We start from the raw sequence: 19,407 nt of genomic DNA on the forward strand, positions 1-19,407 counted from the left end.
AACAAATGTCAGTCATTGCACATTGTGACATCAGGTGATGAAATCACAAGTGAAAATGCCAACTTTGTAAATTTCAAGCATAGAAGAACAAAAACAAAGGGAAAAGGCAGGTCATAGAGCTCAACGGAAACTCTGCAAATGCAGCCCATGGAGAATACGAGGAGGAAATTCTAGCAAATGTCCACCTGCAAAGAGAAGGACCAGTCATTTCAGGATGTCTAAGACTGATCAGACTGAGACAGGCTTGTTAAAGTCTTGTGTGTTTTGGTACTGTTGGCAGATAAACTTGCCTCTTATCCACTAATCACCTGCAATCCAGGTTAACTGCACTGTATTTAAATTAAGTAGTCAATAATTTCAGCACAAACACACCTGCTTTCTATGCAAATTTGGCTTATTAATGATAGTGACTTATACATGGAACTCAACTCAAGTATTGTAGCACTACAGTTTTTCATAAAAATATTTTTGTACTTTTGAACGGCTTCAAAATTCATGTTTGAGGTATGGCTGTGGGTAATGTGTGTTGTAGAACAAAACTTGAAAGCCTCTTCAAGTATTATTAACCTCAGACTTTATTTTACTCGAAATGAAAAACACTTTTAAAAATGCTTTACAAGGAAACCCATGATTGACAATGCTAATTCATTTCCAGGATTTTGAGATTTCACTCCAATGGTCTTCATCAAACCAGGGTGTATTTACAGTGGTCTTCATGCCACAATTTTCTATTTGCAATAGATTTTAATAGACCTCCCATCAAGCAGACATCATATGCATGTATGACAATGATATATACTAGAAAGAAAGATGTTTTTTTTTTTTTTGGTCATATAATTAGAAAAATTGAGCATTGAGCTGTGATTCTTATGTGCCCTGAGCTTGAAACAGGTGGTGACTGCTATTGAGAAAATATGGACTTACCAGCCGCAGCTCTCAGGGCAGAGGCATTGATTGAAATGCAGTGTGAGGATCATGATATGCTTTTGAAAAGTATACAGTACTATAATTGTGGTGCTTAAAGCACACACTTTGATTTTTTTAGGTTTTAAGAGTAAAGGATGCTGACTTTCGACTTCTTTCAAATTTGCTCAAGGAGAAATTATGCTAATGTGCTTAGCCAAAATGCCATCAGAGAAAGTATTGCAATACTGAATCAATTAATGACGATAATCTTTCAGCTCGTTGAGAAGATGAGCTCCAGCTATTCCCTGTGGATAGAGTCAGCACATTTAGTTGCATGGAGAGCTGATTTATCACAAATAAAATAATTGTGAAGTTTGGCTGCCAGCACGAAGAGCTTGGAATATGTTGCCTATTTGTACAAAAACTGGATGTTTATCCCCAGAGTAATAATATACAAATAGGCAATATGTTGTCACTATAACAAATTCCTCGTATGTGTAAACATTCCTGGCCAATAAAGCTCATTCTGATTCTGATATTTATTCTATCAATCCTGCAGATACCTTGCTAGTGTTAAATGTCCTAGGAAATCAAACATGCTGCTGTCTTTCAAAACCGCATGCTTTAGATTGCGTTAGTGAATCAGTTGCTATCACTTGAGGAAGATACTGTTACTTCATCTGACTAACTAATGATCACTGTATTCATAACAGGTGCTTTCAAGCATTTTATGGAATGTTTATGGAGCAACAGCTGTCTGCTAATCTGAACAAGAGCGGGAGGAATACTAATAAATCAGAAATATTGATGAATAAAACATTAACTCGAGGGGGTGGATACACTCTATTTTTATGTAAGAAGACTTATATAATTCCATCATTGATCTGGATCACGCTTTAACACTGAGCAACACCAAAATGAGAGAGCTGACAGCTCGGGTGAATCACCTCCTGGCGCACCTCGTTAACTTCGTCTATTGATGACAGTTCTGCTCGTCAGATCACAAAAGAACCCACACACAGTATCTGTACATCCAATTCTAATAGCTAAACCTGTTTAGATGAACACACTCAGGTCTCCAGCAGTGGCGTTTGTGGTCAATAAATGATTTGTGCTAAATCGACATGTTTCAATGAGTTTAGTCACGAAGATAGAGTTATCACCTACTCTTTCACTCTCTTCCTTTTCTTTTCCTCCCACAGCTGCCTGCCTTCACATGTAATTAATTTGAGAAAGTAGCTCTGTTCACTCAGGCATATTATAGCTATGTAGTGAATCAACCAGTGACCCTACACTGTAGACACCTAGCTGTTTCCTACCGTTTTAGACTCGCTGAAGAATACTTTCCTTGAAAGTGGAGAGAGTCATTAAATAAAGTTCTTGAAATGTTAAAGTTAACTTTGCCTTTGGAGAGTTACACTGTGTAAGTTCACGCAAGTACCTTGTAAAGTCGGTAAACTGAAAGGTCAACATTAATTTGAACTGTTCAGAGGGATGTCTGTCGTTTATCGTATACATATGTTCTTGTTGTTCGCTGCATGACAGTTTAACAAGGCTGCTCTTTGAAAGTGTGATATCTCCCTTGCTGAAAAGGCCACCTTAGACAGGCTGGTTTTGTGCTGGTCTAGCTTGGTCGACCAGCATATGCAACAAGGTAATGTGCTGTATTATAGTAAGTTCTGTAAAATAATGAGGTGTAAAATAGTTAGGAATTTCATTTTTTATTTGTCACCCTGAATTCAGTCTGTTGTGCCGAATACATCTGTGATAACTTAATGGAGTCATCACACCTCTGATGTGCAAAGACATTAAGTCATTGTTGAGTTGCCAAAATCAATGACCAGCGCAAAGGGAGAAGGTACAGGGACAGGTGAACCTGAACCTGCCATGTAACGGCCAATCAATAACCAGCATTGTGTTTGAGAAAGAAAAAGAGGACATGGCTGTTGTGAGATGCACAAAGGCCAGTTTAATATTGATTTCTTTTAAATTGCACTTTTTCTTTCAAGCTATGGTCTTTAAAGCCAGTATGCGTCCTTAAATCTTAAAGAAAAGACACTGTGTTGTGTTTGAAATCCTTTGTCAGGTTGAATCAGTGTTTAGTTGGATTCATTTTAGCAATGAATTTGTTTAAGCAGATGTAAGAAAGCATCAGGTAGCCCCAAATCCATTTTCATGAACCTATATTTCACATCAAATATGTCTTGATTGGCTGTTATTTTGTGACATCACACAGCATTTTCATTTTTGGTGTGGATTGACACATCCCTTGCCGTTGGACATTACGTCACAGCACCATGTAACGCAGGGCTAGAATTGTCTTATTGCTTAGCTCACAAAATAAAATATCAGCAAGAAGCGGTGCAATTTTTCTTGGGAAATGGTTTTCTGGAATTTCCAGGCACAGGTGGACAGGAAGGCAGTTGTAATGAGGTGCCAGAAATGGCAAAAGAACATGTAGTGTGCTGTTTCTTTCCAAGAGAATAATTTTTTTTGGCTTTAGCAGAGGAATTTCTGTATCTTATTTAGTCTTGTTGTTCACTTAATTGTTTGGGACTGGCAAAGCTAATTAAACATCCATTATTGTGTGCTTAATATAATAATTAAATAAAGAGTTTAGAAACTCTTAGCAACTTAAAATGTCACTCTGATTGAACTGAGATTTTGCGAACCCCAGTGGTTTGTGATGCAACTGCTGGGCCATCATGAGATTGTCAAATAATATTTTTTTACTTAGTAGAGGTTAACTTTTTGGAAGACATCAAAATTAGCCTCAATTCACCCTATGTAATTTTTTTTTATATATATATATATATATATCACATTTACATATTAAAAGGTTTATATTAAAATATGGAAATATAGCTTGGACTCAAAATAACATGTTGAAGAGTTGTTAATGTGACTCGCACCATTTGCACAGCACGCCTATTTATCGCTGCTTAGACAAACCTCATTTGTCACAAAATCTCTTTGTAAGTCCTCAAGCATTATTCTCTCCACTAGGCATAAAATTGCATTTGAGTGATTGATGAAAGTTTTGTAAAAGGTTTTTTTGATATCCTACAGCTTTTTATTAGCAGAAATATGTTTTTGCTTGTAAAAAGCTGTGCATTGGGAACAGTGTATTGGGAATTTAATTGATTGTTTACCCTTTAGCTTTGTTTCTAGGCACAGTATTTAATATATTAATATTTATAATATAAGTATTTATTGGTTTTGTAATTTATCAAAACTTTGTTTTAACTGAATTAATTTTGAAGATATGTGTATGCTATGACTGTAACGAGTTACCTCACTTTACCTACACAAGACAGAGAGACTGATAGTTTTTAAGAATGAACTAGGGTCGTCAGATAATTAGAAGTCTTTCTGATGTGAAGCAGGAGACATTTCCTTATGAAACTAGAGAGATAAGATGAGGCGTTTTGAAAGTGAGAGTAAATGTTGAATAAGTCAAATGTGTGTGAAACTCAGCCCAACTGGTTATGAGGGCAAAATGGGTTTGTTATATTTGGGTGGATTGTATGTGTGCTTTAATATATTGATATTTCTTCAACTTCATGCACTTTTAAATCCCAGGGTGTTGTTTTCCATTAAAGCTTACGACTTTCTTCATTTTTTTTATATAAAGAAAACAATACAAGAATCTTGGAAACTTTTTACCCCCATGCCTTTATTTTTTCCCAGTATTTTCTAGCTTAAATTGTAGAGAATTGAGTAGCAATGTCAAGGTCATGGGTTCTAAAGAATACATTAAAGGTGACACGTCTTGAAAATCTGATTTTGTTTTTGTTTAAGTGCTATAATCAGGTCCCTGGTGCATCTACATACGAACCCAGAAAATGTGAAAAATATTCTGTCTGTCTCGTTCTCTGCGCTGTCAAGTCTTTCCAGTTCAATGTTAGGAGATGTTTGGAGGAGGACAGCAGCCCTAGAGCTTCTTTGACAGTGTGATCAGTTCAGTAAAGAGCGTGTGACCGAAGCCAGTCTGAGTTGTGTTTATCCAGACCTCTGTCCACTGCATTTGTCATTACATACATCATCATGAAGAGGCTCTTGGCTTGAGGGAGGCTTAGGTCTGTCCCAAAGTCTCCTGTCTCTATTCTCTCTCTCCCTTGGCAGATGACAGAAGTTGGGTTCAAAGGAAACAGACTGGGCGCAGTGGAGAGCTAGAGCGGCTGGCACAAGTATATTGGGTAGAGAGGGAGGGTTATGTAATACAATCCTCTCGCTCTTCCTGTGCCCAGAGGATGTGCTCTTTGCCAACCTTACCAACAATTTCCCTCCTAAAACCCTTGTGATTGCGTTGGTGTTCCTCTGCATTATCATAGCAGTGACACATGGTACAGTGCTTGAAATTCATTTGAGTAATAAAGCTGGGAAATATGTTTGGCTACGGTGCTATGACGTCTTTTTGAGGGCAGAACAGGAAGCTGGGTGATTTTGAATTTGCATTTTCATGTGCCTGCGACACCTTCAAAATGGGATGTCCCAGTTTTAATGAGTGATGTTTTTTACTCTGTTTTATAGAGTTTTTGGGCAGACTTTTGTATTACATTCATCAAGTGAAGTCAGTTTTATTTGTATTGCGCCTTCCATAGTTTTAAAGGGGCCGCTCACCCAAAAATTAAAAGTATGTAATCATTTACTCACCCTAATGTTGTTCCAGACCTCCAGTGGAACACAAAGCAGCTGCAGTGACACACAAACTTTAGCAACTGGCTCTTTTATTTAGAAGGTGGGACTTATTCCGTTGCACTTTCTTCCATTTGTAGTAGTGCACCGTCTCTGTATACAGTCTTTCATACTAGTCCCATGTTTATTTATTAAAACATTTTTGCAAACAACCCCATTTTATTTTAGACCAAACAAATTATAAAAACTACTTGAAAATAAACAGCATTCTAATCTTGAGGAAAATTGAATTCAAATCATATTGGTAGGTTTTTTGTTTTGCCAATGTGCCTAACAGTACTTGATTATCCTTTGACTTTAGAATCTTTGGCATTGTAACAATGTCCTGTGTGCCAGATGCACTGCGAGTTAGATTAAATTACAGGGTTGAAATCCGAATCACAGCACATTGGTAGTTAGACGGATTACTGAGATGATGAAAAATAAGAGTGCCTGTAATTTGAATCCAATGTCATTTTGTACATGTCATTTTAAAGTCCTCTTATTATGAATATTACAAAGCCAAATACTATTGTGCTGATGTCTCAACATATTGCTATAGAACTTGTTCTTTTAATCTGGCTGTAACAATGTAATGGCAGCTTTATAGGATTGCTGTCTCCAGTGGCCTGTGTTGTTCTGCTGCACTGTTTAGCATTTCCAAATACTGTTCTCTAGATTCAGACACTAAAGGCTCTTATAAAAAATGTTAAAGCTGCTGCATAAATACGTAATACTAAAGCATGCATTCTTTTGTATGAGTGTGCGTATCAGTGTGGAGATGGGGGAGGAATGGGTTTTTCTCTGCACTAGCACTTCTATTACAGACCCCAAATTGAAACTGCATTCTCACTTTATCCTCAGAATTTGGTCAGATGAAAAACCGCGGTGCTGTGAATTGAGGGAAACATTTCTGTTGTGTGTTGGTATTGGGTTTTTCTGCTTCCTTGCTTCTGTTTTCTGAGTTTCTCGACAAAACAGCTGCATCCCATATGTACATCTGCAACGTGATAACCATTAAAAGCATTTCTGTTGACTCTGAAAGTGTTTTGGGGTCGACCAGAAAATCCCGGCTAATGATTTCCCATGAAAAAAACAGCATTTTGTAACGTCTGAAGGCGCGAAACCAAAGTGTGTAAGCTGTTTTCGCACTGTCCCTCATATTACAACTGCAATACTTTTAATGCAGTATATTTAATCTCCTTTAACACTGGATTAGTGTTCTCAGGAAACAGCAATGATAATGAGATTAAGGTTGAAGGAATGAAAGTCACTTATACCAAGCGATGGAATGAGCTAAGGGGGGTTGGGGCATTTTTTTTCCCTTTATAATGTGAAAAGTGAGACCTTCTCCTTTGCCTGAATTCAAGATTTCCATTAGGGGTGATCTCATTGATGAAAGGATAGTTATAATAATTTTGTTTTTCTGACTTTAAGACCAAAGGTTGGTGAAAAGGGTAAAGCGATGCCACAAGATAATGTTTGTAATTTCATACTCGTTGCTGTTAATTGAATGTTTCTCATTGGTTTATAACAACAGCCAATTAGATGGTTGTCATGGTAGAGTGCCTCCTTGATTAATGCTTCTTTCAGAGATTATTCTGCCTTGACCTCCGTTCAAGGTTACAGAGGACAGCTATGGATCCACAAGATGACAGACAGCCAAGGCAATGCCAATCACCATCCATGAAATGTGATAAGTTATGTACAGTAAATCAATGAGCAGAAATACTCCTTCATGGGATAGTTCACCCAGATATGAAAATGTTGGCATTATTTACTCGCCACATTCTTATGGTTATATTTTGATGCATTTTGGGTAACTGAAGCAATAATAGGCCTATTACTCCAGAAAGATTGAGTACAATCCCCAAACAAAATAAAACATTTTTATAATAAAATAAAATGCTCTACAGGGTAAAATATGTGGATAATTTTATGAAATATTTCTTTAATTTTATTTATGTATAATCACAGAGGGACACAAATGCCCTGAAAAGCCTTGAATATGACAACATTCTGATGTGTCGTGACTTGCATTTGGTCAATATGCCCTCACAATCCACTAAGTGTCTGTCTTCTGTAGACCTTCAGCATTTCATATTTAATAATCGCTGCAGAGTGAGAACACTTCCATTCACAGAACAGAGGGTGAGAAGAGGGGAGAGGAGTGGCTCATTATTACCGTGGAAGCGGAGGGTGACTTTGGCAGGGAGAAAGGTCATTTCACCTCCTGACATGAAAATACAGACCAATACTCGCTCAATTAAAAGAAGCAGGAGCGGGCAGAATGGAAACAACCCAAAAAAAACACCCACTCATCCTGGATGGTCAAGCTGGTGCAAAATAATACTCAAAAAGCTCTTTAGTCAACTGTTGCAATGTATAATTGACAAGAAATGATGACAATAATCTGTCTGAAGCTGTTTGAGTTTCTTGTGCATATGTAGCAGAATATCAACATCAGAGTTGTATGCAATGGTATATTTAAAGCTATTTTTACACATGTCTACACATGTGGGTGTGTGGTAGAATGTCACATGGCTTTGTGTGCATGTGAGATAGAGTGGCTGGGTTCACACAAATAGTCACACTTTAACACATTTGTGTATGCATTGTAAACATTCTGAACAAAACATAACTCTACACATACAGTACATGGTAAATGCATAATCCTGCAGGTGAAAATTTATTGTGAATGGATGCTGGATGTTTATCCAGGAACACGTCCTTCTTGTTTAAATCAAGTTAAGTGATGTACTTGAATAAAAAAATGCAGGTAGAATATGCAGTGCCATCTCTGCAGTACCGAGTCCAAGTATAGCAGTGCTTCTAAATGACATGGCCTGTCAGTCATGTACAGTATGTCACTTTTTCAATAATTGGCTATCCCATTTTAGAGCTTTTCCAGTCGTTAGATAGAGAAGGTGAGCTCCAAGCAGGATGGGAATGTAAGAATTGGCTCCTTTTGAGTTCATGTGCATGAATTTGAATTATTTGTCTGTCTGTGTCATTCTGTCTATTGTTTGATCTGTCTGTCATTTTGCCATCCCATCCATCCTTACTTCCATCCTTCCTTCCTTACTTACTTCCTTACTTCCTTCCTAACTTGTGTTTGGTCTTGCGCACAGAATCCTACTCAGATTCATGTGGATCACAAACAACACAGTCATGCTTTTGTGATATTATATGTACTTTCTTTCGACTCACCTGTAATAAATATATATGTATAATTTATACATAGCCGCATTTTAGATGAAATTATATGCGCATGGGGCTTCCTATGCTGCCATAAAGAAGTTGCTACTGCTGTGTTATTTGGAGCAACATACATTATACGCAATAACATCTCTAACAGTCCAAGAAAATGTCATGTAATATAGTAAGAACTCAGTATGTGTGCTTTATAAAAATAGGCCTACTTTACTCAAGGCACCGATAAGCAAGTATCAAACAACACCATATGCTGTAATCATCAATCATCTTTTCCTGCCAGGCTAAACAATGTTCTACATTTTGGTCGACTTAGATCCCGTCATACGGCTTTGCCAATCTGTCCGCTTCTGAAAGATTAATATTTCATCTTTCTGCCAAGAAGAGAGAGCGTTTCTGACAACCTTCATCTACTCTAACTCTTATCATTTTGTAGCAATGCTGTGATAATGGCAGCACTGAAGTGTAGCTGTTCTCTCTCTCTGTCTCTGTCTGGGATAGGCAGGGAGAATTAGGTCCTCATGTAGTCATTGCAGAGAGACAGAATTGTCATGCCACAAGTGATTATGAGCTGGTTGAGGTGGCACATTCTGGGACCGGGGAGGCCTATGGGAAAGGGAACCCATGCTTATTCTGCAGGTCTACAGATGGATTTTCCTCGACATTGCTAAAACAAGCTCTGTCTCCCTGCTTTAGTCAATCAATTACTGCTTATGTCTGCTATATCGCTTTCCCTGCACCATGCACACACACTTAGTAGCTTCTTTGCATTCACACACATGCTCATAGTCTGTAACTTCTTTTTCTTTATCTACCTTTCCCTCCATATCCTGTGACATTCTTCTATTATTGCATGAAAGGACTCTGCCATGTTATGGTCATTATTTTATACAGGCTAATCCTATTCTGCCTACAGGGATTTGCATTTCTCAGGAACTGGCAGGATTTTATACCAGCTTATGTTAGTTAGCCTTTGTTTGATAGAGTAATACAGCACTTCTTTTGTGAGCCAGGAGAGCCTGTATGTATGAAATGGAATGCTGATTGAACTGGCTTCAGAGCATTGTTGTGGTTGTGGAACATGAGCGCATCCATAAATAAATGTGTAGAGCTTCTTAATGCTTTGAAATGAAACATACTTGGGTGTTATGGCAAAGCATTAAGAATAAGCACAGATTTGCTTTTTTTTAAAGGAATCTGTGATGTGAAATATATTCATTGGCATTGGTCTGTGAACGGCTGCATCTAAGACCTGACATTAAAATGCTTTTTTGATAAATCAGTAATATTTAATTAAAATGCTTTTTTGTTTAATCAGTAATATTTAAGTATTTCACTGGATTGGAATCTAATTTCTGTTCAGTGCTGTAATACTTTTCTTGTTTCCTTCACTTGTAATTGTTATTAATATCCCGTACGTAATGAACTCCTAAAGATGGAAACATTGGATATATGGTGATTTGAATTTGAATTAAGTTGCATATGCAATCCTGCAAAGGTGGTCCAGATACTACCCAGAGGTGAAACGCATGTTAATGCTAAGAATAAAGGGATCCCATGATTGGCTGTCTGTGTTGCTTACTGTCACAGCTTTTCTTCAGAATACTAGGAAATACATTGCCTCATGACTTTATGCTTTACATTTTCTGTAACATTTTAAGAGGTTTTATTCTGAAGCCCATCAACTTTGTGTAAATTATCTTTTGTCAGTGATGTAGCTCTAGTCAAGACCCTGCTTTTTTAACTATGCAAAGATGCAATATTTTGAAACATCCAGATGACCACAGAACAAACCGTTTAGGTCAGTCACTAACGCTGGGTTTATTACATACACATATCACAGACACACTCATGTACACACATACCTCTCAGAGTTGGCCTGATCCCCTGCATGTTTTCATGCCAAACTGAGCAGCTAAGCCACAGGATGCTGAAAAGGAAAAGAACAGGGGAGAACTGCCTCAGCCCCTGTCAAAACCAACAGGGTTTGTAACCCTGAGTAGATTGTAAAGGCAGATATTGAGTGTGTGTGTGAAAGAGAGAATGTGTGTTTGTTTATGTGGCCAGTTGTGCTTGTAAAGTCAATGTAGGTAAGGAATGTAGGACTTCCTTTTTTTAGGTTTTATTATGGATCAGAATCTGTTTGAAAGTGGTTTTAACCACTTTCTTCATGCTGATCCAAGCTGGTTTTTGCTGATTAATGCTAGTTTGATACTTGTTTAGCTGGTGGACTACCATAGCCATGATGTTCAAAACGAGGCTGTTAAAACTGGTTGACCAACATGGTTGATTTAGGTCTTCATTCCTGCTGGTGAAGTTAGTTTAGTTGATGTCAAAGCAGTTTTCTAAACTCTGCTGTGCAAAAGTGGCGGTATCTGAAGGGGAAATATGTCAATAGTCTTTACCTCTGGTTCTTGAATTTCCAAGTATGCATCAAAATCATGAAAGTAAACATGGAAACCATCTTATGTGTGTTCATATAGGGTATTTGTGTGGGGCAAGGAATCTGTGTACACATGCATCTGATAGCAATCAAGCAATCAGTTTCTTATGCAAATTTCAGCAATGAACCTTCTGTGTAAATTCATGTTACCTCTAGGTGACATTGCAGTTGCTAAAAGCTTTCAGCTGATTCCAGACCTAATGGAATGGAAAAGACTTTTCTTGTGCCTTCTCTTTTTTTTTTCCTGTGAAAACATCTTGATCTGTCCTCTATGGAGGCTCCAAAATCCATTTGCAGTTATTTCAGTGCTGGAAGAAGGTTGTCATGATCTCATCCATACTTAACTCAGGCCCATTAGCCAGGGAGTGATGCACATGTCATATACAACGGCTGTACAATGTGCGTGAGAATTGACATCATCTATGAAACTTCATATATGGAATATAAGGTACAACTGAGCTAAGTTCCCTTTATTCCATGGATTTGCATTATATAGCCTACACAAGTCTGCATCATTGTAAAAAATTATAAATTGTTTTATCCACCTTATTTTTCCCGTAAGACTGGTCGTGGCCATTTGTAAATTTGAATGTGTCTGGCTTCCGGTGTCATTCGCATCCAGCTATTTTTAGCTGTACGAAACAGCTTGTTTTTCTGCTTGTAACTGGTGTCTTACCATGTTATTTTAACGTATTATCTTAATTATGAACACACTGGTTTGTAGTTCAAACAGTTTTACTGTTTACTGCACATTGTTATTCTTCTCGTTATTTCCATATTGCGGCTAATGAACCGGAAGTCTCTCACATTCACAGAAAACGGCTGACTTCCACATTGAAAAATAAGGTGGATAAAGAAGTATTAAATGTTAGATTATTTGTACTCAGTGTGTAGCATATAATTTAGGTGTTTATAATTTTAGAGAACTCAAGCTAAACATACGCCACTGTTTGGTGTCAGTAAGGTGTTTTAGTACTTAAAAATTATTACTAAAAAAATCCAGCAGCTATGCATTACAGTAGATTGTTAGTGGCAATGAAGACATTTACAGTGTTACAGAAGGTCTTTATATTTATAATAAATGCTGTACTTTTGAACGGTGTATTTACCAAAGAATCCTGGGAAACAAATGTATCACGGTTTCCACAAAAATATCAGGCAACACTGTTTTCAACCTTGATTATAATAAGAAATGCTTCTTGAGCACCAAATCAGTATATTAGAATTATTTTTTGAAGGATCATGTGACACTGAAGACTGGAGTAATGATGCTGAAAATTCAGCTTTGCCGTTGCAGGAATAAAATACATTTTAAAATATATTTAAACAGAAAACAGTTTTGGAATATTTTAAAAACGTAAAAAAAAAAAAAATTACTGTTATTTGATCAAATAAGTGCAGCTCAAAAACATTAAATGCATTTTGCATTTCGAATGGTAGTGATTCTAGTTCAGTTAATATTTTACGAACAATAATGACTCAATTATTTATTATATTAGTTTATATATGATGCATATGTAGCTTGCCAGTGCACCAATTATTTTTGCAAAGATCACTGGCATACTGAACATTACCTGGAAATATAGCTTCTGCTCACATGGGGAACGCTGATGCCAATTATCCTCAAATTAAATTATTAATCCTACACCGCTTAACCTGAGTAGCTCCGTCGATTCCCTGTCCATATACCCATGGAGAGCTCTTCTGTGATGTTATAGGTGTTGCCAATACTCTATCCTGCAATGGCCCTGTATAAACAGTCTTTAACTAATCTGCAGAGGCTTTAATTAGGCTAAACAGTGGGGAAATGAAGCTCTAATCTACATTAAATGAACTCTCAGTGGAGTGCCTTTATTAAGATCCCAACACCTCAGTAGGGGTCAGGGCAGGGAACGGGGGGGATACTGGAGGCGTTACCAATGACAGTTGTCAGCTTTTTAAGAACTAATGGAGCAAGATAGTTAGGATTCCTTAAAGGAGCCTTGTGCACTTTTATGTTAAAATATTATCAAAGCTTAATGTACACTCTAAAAAAAAACACTGAGTTTAAAACAACCCAATTTGGGTTATTTTTAACCCAAGGACTGGGTAAATATAGAACTAGAACAGAACACATTTTGGGTTCATTTTACCCAGCATATTGGGTTGATTTACTATACCTTTTTTTTTTTTTTTTTTACTTCATACATTAATCTTTACAGTTTAACTTAAATCCTCTAAACTAAAATACTCCACACAACCACTGGTTTGCATGATCACTTCCTTTGTTTATAGCATATTTACAGCATAACCTTTTATATAATTTGTAATATGTAGACAATACATATTGCCTATATTTTAACTTGTTTAACAAACATTAGAAGTAAAAATTAAACATTTAGTTTCTGTTAACCTGTTTCCACCGTAACGGCGCTGGTTCTCGTGCCCGAGCTGGAATCGTGTTCGGTGGAGAACTGCTAACTTCAGATATATTTTAACATCCAAAGTATGTATATTCGGTAACTTTGTGAATAAAATCATTTATTTTGTGCAAAGCATCAGGCCGTTCCATCACACGAAAAGACGGATGCGACACAAGTTGCTTTCCATAAAATTGAACGATATACAGCACAGTAATGATGTTATAGAGAAAATGAAATGTACACAAACCTGCATTTTACCAAAGAAATGCATCAATTTGACTTGGAATGGAGCTTAGAACTGCTCTCTCCTGAAGTGAACGAAAAACCCAACGATGAATAACTGGCTTACATTGGACCCAGGATCTGAATAACACAAAAGCTACCCAAACACTGAAGAAAATTACCCAAAAGGCTCAACCCAGTATTTTGGGTTGAAAAATAACCCAGGATTTTTTAGTGTACACACAAAAATTATTAGCCATTAATTTCTGGGTTGATTCCCATGAAAAGTGTGAAAATCATGGCTCTGTGGTTCTTTCAAAACATTGCTCTTTACCTTTACATCTATAATATTTACACTGAAATTTAAATAAATATTATTTTCATATTTAATATTTTTTATGTATTTACAATATATAAATCATTTATATTATAATTAAGACGTGAACATTATTGTATACATTTTTTTATTTATTTATACTTGTATATATTATTTAGTCAAAGTGTATTTTCTCATGTTCACAGTAATATTTATTCTGTTAAAATTATATTATATTACTAACATATTTTTTTTATTCTGACCTGTGAAGCACTTTGAGCTGCATTTTATGTACAAAAAGTGCAATAAATTCTATTGTGCAAAAATTATTAGTCAGTAAATATATTGTTTCAAACCTTAAATTGATGCGGTAAAATAAAAGTGATAGTTTTATGGTTTTGTGTGTTTTTGTTTTATTTTTTATTTATATATATATATATATATATATATATTACAATGATTTGATTATCAGGTTAATATTATTTTTTCTTTCATCTGTACATCTTTCCACCTCCTGTCATTTATGCTGTCATAAATTTAAGGGCAGTCGTGGCCTAATGGATAGAGAGTTGGACTTGTAACCCGAAGGTCGCAGGTTCAAGTCTCAGGTCCGGCAGGGATTGTAGGTGGGGGGAGTGAATAAGCAACACTCTCTCCACCCTCAATACCACGACTGAGGTGAGACCCTTGAGCAAGGCACCGAACCCCCAACTGCTCCCCGGGCGCCGCAGCATAAATGGCTGCCCACTGCTCCGGGTGTATGTTCACTGCTGTATGTACACTTGGATGGGTTAAATGCAGAGCACAAATTCCGAGTATGGGTCACCATACTTGGCCACACACCACTTCCCCTCCCTCCCCTTATGCCGTTGTGTCCATTGCCTTCTGAACTACCAATGTAAAATGAGCATTTTATATGTGCTGTGCTAAAATTAGATTATATGGCACATATCTGAGGTCTCACCCTCACCACAGGCTTCCATCCCGTCAGTCTTTGAGCTCCTCAACCGGGAGGAGAAACACGATGGACAGCTTGGAGGATTCCATCTGTCTCTGACTGCTTTGCTAAGACTGACACCTTTTCACACAGGTGACAGGTGGTGTATCAGCACGGTGGTGGTGTGTTTGTGTGTGCGTTATTGCAGTAAATACGGTGGGGGTGTCAACAAAAGAAGGTGACGGCCATTGTGAATCTCCGTTCGACCGAGCGATACTTTGATCATCCCCCGTATAATTGGTTGTTGGTGTTGTGTGAGGTGATTGTGAGGATTTTGCTGATGCGCAGAAGTGTGAGCTGATTCTGACAGGCCCTGGGGTTACGGGACAGACAATAGCCACAAGTGCGGTTAGAGTCAGAATTACCAAGATTTTCTGAACAACAACGCTAAAGAAAAGTGTGTTCGAATGTGTCACAGTGTACGATTGTGAGAAAAGGAAACATGGATGTTCCCATCCTGATGCAGCTGTGGGCAGTTTGTTATTGTAGGGATGTCAAATTGGGTCTAACAGGATTTGAGAGGGGCGTCCCAACTTTTTTTTTTTTTTTTTTTTTTCGTCTGTGAGACTTTCAGAAGGGATTAATCCTGAAGTCCCAACACATTCGAGTTCAGCTAACAAGGCCATAAGCATGCATGTTTGGCCTCAGAACAGAACAGAACAGAAGCTGCAGCTGTGAATATTTGGGTTGCAAAATGATGTCGGGTTTCTGAACTCTGGATTTATTTATGTAAATGAAGAAAAAGAGCAGGTAATTTCTAATGATTTAATATTTTTATGTCTAAATAGTTCAAATTAGAGAAAGTGTGTTAATAAAAATAATATATCTTAATAATTAAAAATGTTTTATAAATTAACGTTAATGTTAAAGTCATTAAAATGAGCACTAACCTTTATGGGCCATTTAGCTTCTGAAACATTTGAATATCATGTCTGCAAAAAAAAAAAATTCTTCCCAATTTCTTCCCAAGAAAACCTGATAATAGTGCAAGATGTTAATGTTATCAGATGTTCCTGTTTTTGTTTTATTTATTTATTTATTTATTTATTTATTTATTTATTTTCCTCTTGGGCTTTTGTTGTCTACGTGCCCAAATGCTCCACTTTCCATAACATTACCTGTTGGCACAGATCCCCCATAGATGGTGAGATATTTCCAACAAGGAGCAAAGCTGTTCTTTGCTTCTCAGGGGGCAAATCCTGAGGACAAATCTTAATTACACCACAAGCTTTTGGCAGCTCTCTGCTGAGACTGGAGATCCCTACGAATCACGTCAGCACTCACAAACAAGATGAGAGTATGAGAAGTTTGAGGTCTCTTCAACTACTAATTGTTTTGAATGTGTGCTGCATTTTATGATATCTTGTATAGCTTACCTGGTGCTTTATCACATTAAAAACACACACAGGAATACACTAGCGACTAAACCCATTATGTTCTTCACACCTAAGCAGAATTACTGAGGTAACACGCCTAGGGATCCCAGCTGGGTTTGATATAATTTGGCTGTTATTTCCCAAACTACTTCTCTTTTTTGTGACAATTAATATTAGCACATTTGGCTTTGCTATAATTAGCAGTCTTCTGTTAACTCGTATGTTTTTTTTGTTTGTTTGTTTGTTTATTGTGTATTGTTAGCGTTTGGGTTTAAGAGACCCCAGTGATGTATTTATGGAAATACTTGTAATTTTGCAATTAACCTTTTATTATTGCTTTAAATTCACTCTGACCAGGATTATTATAGTTAACTAAAAGAAAACCAAACAAAAATGTTACTTTAAATAAACATTATTTAAAATAAAGTAAAGTAAACATTAAGTGAAATAAAATAAGTTAAACCAAAAAAAGTAAAAAATGTTAAAGTGCTCGATTAAATTTGAATTCAAAATTAATTTAAAAAACTATATATTTAAAAAGAAATGCAAAGAAGACAGAAAAGAACAACTAATAAAAATTGCAAAAGCAAAACGAAATTACTGAAAATGTAACAAATGAAAATGGAGAATATAAAAATTAAAACTAATTCAAAATATGAATAAAAACTGTAATGCTATATCAATCACACAAAATATCACTAATCAAACAAGCAGATATTAGTGAAGGTTTAACTTTTTTGTTATAGTAGGTAGGTTTGTAATATGATTGTTATTTTATACAGTGTTTGTGGTTAGTTTGACACATTATGAGTACAATGAGTGAACATTAGCATGTGAAAAATTTGCATTTATTAGAGATGCATGAAATATTGCTGCCATTGGTTATCGTCGACTATCTGTATAGGTCTATATTGTATATAATGTTGCATGCTCAATACTGCCTATTTTTACATTTAGATTACATCTGTAATCATCTAACGCTCACATAGTTTAAAAACATTATTTAAATGTAATCTCAGTGTAATTTCCAAATGAACAATTGACAAACAGTACTCATTTTTATTATTATTATTATTATTATTATTATTATTATTTATTTATTTTATTTTTTTTAATATGCCTACATTCTCAAAAAAATAACTCGCTGCACTCAACTTTAGCTTTGGGTGTGTAAGTAACATCAGTAACATCACTCTCAGAGAAAGGATCCGCACTTGTTGTATCTTACCTCACTGTACCTTATTTTTATTTTTCAACAGAGCAATCGACAATCAAAAAGTTTTTTTTTTTTTAGCATTTTGATGTTAGCACATCCTACATTTGTTCATGTGCTATAACTGAGATCTCTGAAACTGATCTCTGAAAATAAGTAATGTAACATTCCAACTTAGTTGATTCGTTCTCATAGGATTTGGAAGGATTTGGAAGTGTCAATCCAATACTTAAATGTTAAGTGTTTTTTGAGCAACTAAAATGGCCTTAGTGTCTCTTGGACCTCAAACAGAAAAGGGTAATGCATTGCTTTTGACCAACACCAGAGCAGAGAGCTGTTCTCACAGCAGTTCTGTCAGAATGCATTGAGTTCAGTCAGATCTACATTATCCATGTTCATGCTGGCGTAACGATGTGTGAATGTGGGTGGTCAGTGATGCGGCCTGGATTCACTGAGTCATCACATGAGAGTTTCCCTGTAAAAGCTAAACCCCGGTACCACCTCCCTCTCTCCCTCAGGCTAGCTTTTTATAAGAGTAATGGTGTACCGTAGGAAGCCTGGTTGTGGGGTAAGTGCCTGTGTAACCACTTGCTGTTTTTGAGGTGCGTTCACAGATGGTGCTGCTGTTGTGTTGAATTAAAGCAAGCAAACAGACAGTGTGTTCATTTGGTAAATGCTGGACCTGTAATACCCCTGAATAAAAACGTGAAGAGTTCAAAAGTTCAAGTCCTTATTGGCATGTTGCTAAAGTATCAATACACATGACAAAAGCACTGAAAAGAATAGAAAAATAAAAGAATAATATCAATGACTAAAAAATAAGGTGTCAATAATGCATAATAATGATAATTTATTTAAACTGTTTAAAAAGTAAAACATAAACCAAGGGACCAGTTCATAAAGCTCTGATTGAACAACAATTGGCGTATAGGTAATTATGGAAACAGGACTAAAGTACGATAAAGTACTTGTGTAAAAAACAAAAGACTGCTCAAATGTGTACTCTGGTTATTTTTAGTTTGGGATTTACTAGTCTCTTTAGTGGATGACATTTCTACCTCTATATATAATTTCTGTAACTTATACCTGTTGTGTTTCTCCCCAGGCACAGAAATCATGGATAGAAAGAGCTTTCAGCAAGAGAGAATGTGTGCACATTATTGTAAGCACCAAAGACCCCCATAGGTGAGTAGCACCCCTACTGCTGTAGTCTGTGCAAAAATTGCATTTTAATCACACATCTAAACCATATTTAGATGTTTGTACTATTAATGAATTAAATTATTCTTCATTAGTGTGGCCTTGTTTGAAGCGGTGAGAGAATCTAAAGATAGTCGCACTGACTGAGGAAGTGAACACTTATAAAAGACAACTTGCTGCTTTTACAGACAATTTTTAAGATAAATTTTTTTTCATTAGTTTGACTAATTAATCTGGAACTGAAATGTAAATCTTAAAGCCTCTCTAATACTTTTGAAATCCTCAAATAATGTATTTTGTACACCCTTAAAAATAAAGGATCCAAAAGGGCGTTTTCACAGCGATGCCGTAGAAGAACCAATTTTGGTTCCCCAAAGAACCTTTCAATGAACAGTTCTTAAAAGATCAATTTTTTCTTAGTGTGAAGAACATTTTAATAATC

The 19,407-nt window shown here is 36.4% G+C and overlaps 1 protein-coding gene across 4 annotated transcripts in view; it reads left to right on the plus strand.

The window, feature by feature from the left end:
* LOC306869695 (transient receptor potential cation channel subfamily M member 3-like) overlaps positions 1-19,407 on the plus strand; it is a gene marked incomplete at both ends in the record, with an annotated part of 111,627 nt that overhangs the window by 39,862 nt on the left and 52,358 nt on the right. For all 4 annotated transcript variants that reach the window (XM_079416562.1, XM_079416564.1, XM_079416563.1 and 1 more), the window contains one exon: positions 18,871-18,950. In XM_079416562.1, coding sequence (XP_079272688.1) covers positions 18,871-18,950 — 80 coding nt within the window. The remainder of the gene's footprint in view (positions 1-18,870; positions 18,951-19,407) is intronic.

Source organism: Barbus barbus (genome assembly GCF_936440315.1).
Source record: "Barbus barbus genome assembly, chromosome: 5".
Taxonomy (NCBI): Eukaryota; Metazoa; Chordata; class Actinopteri; order Cypriniformes; family Cyprinidae; genus Barbus; species Barbus barbus.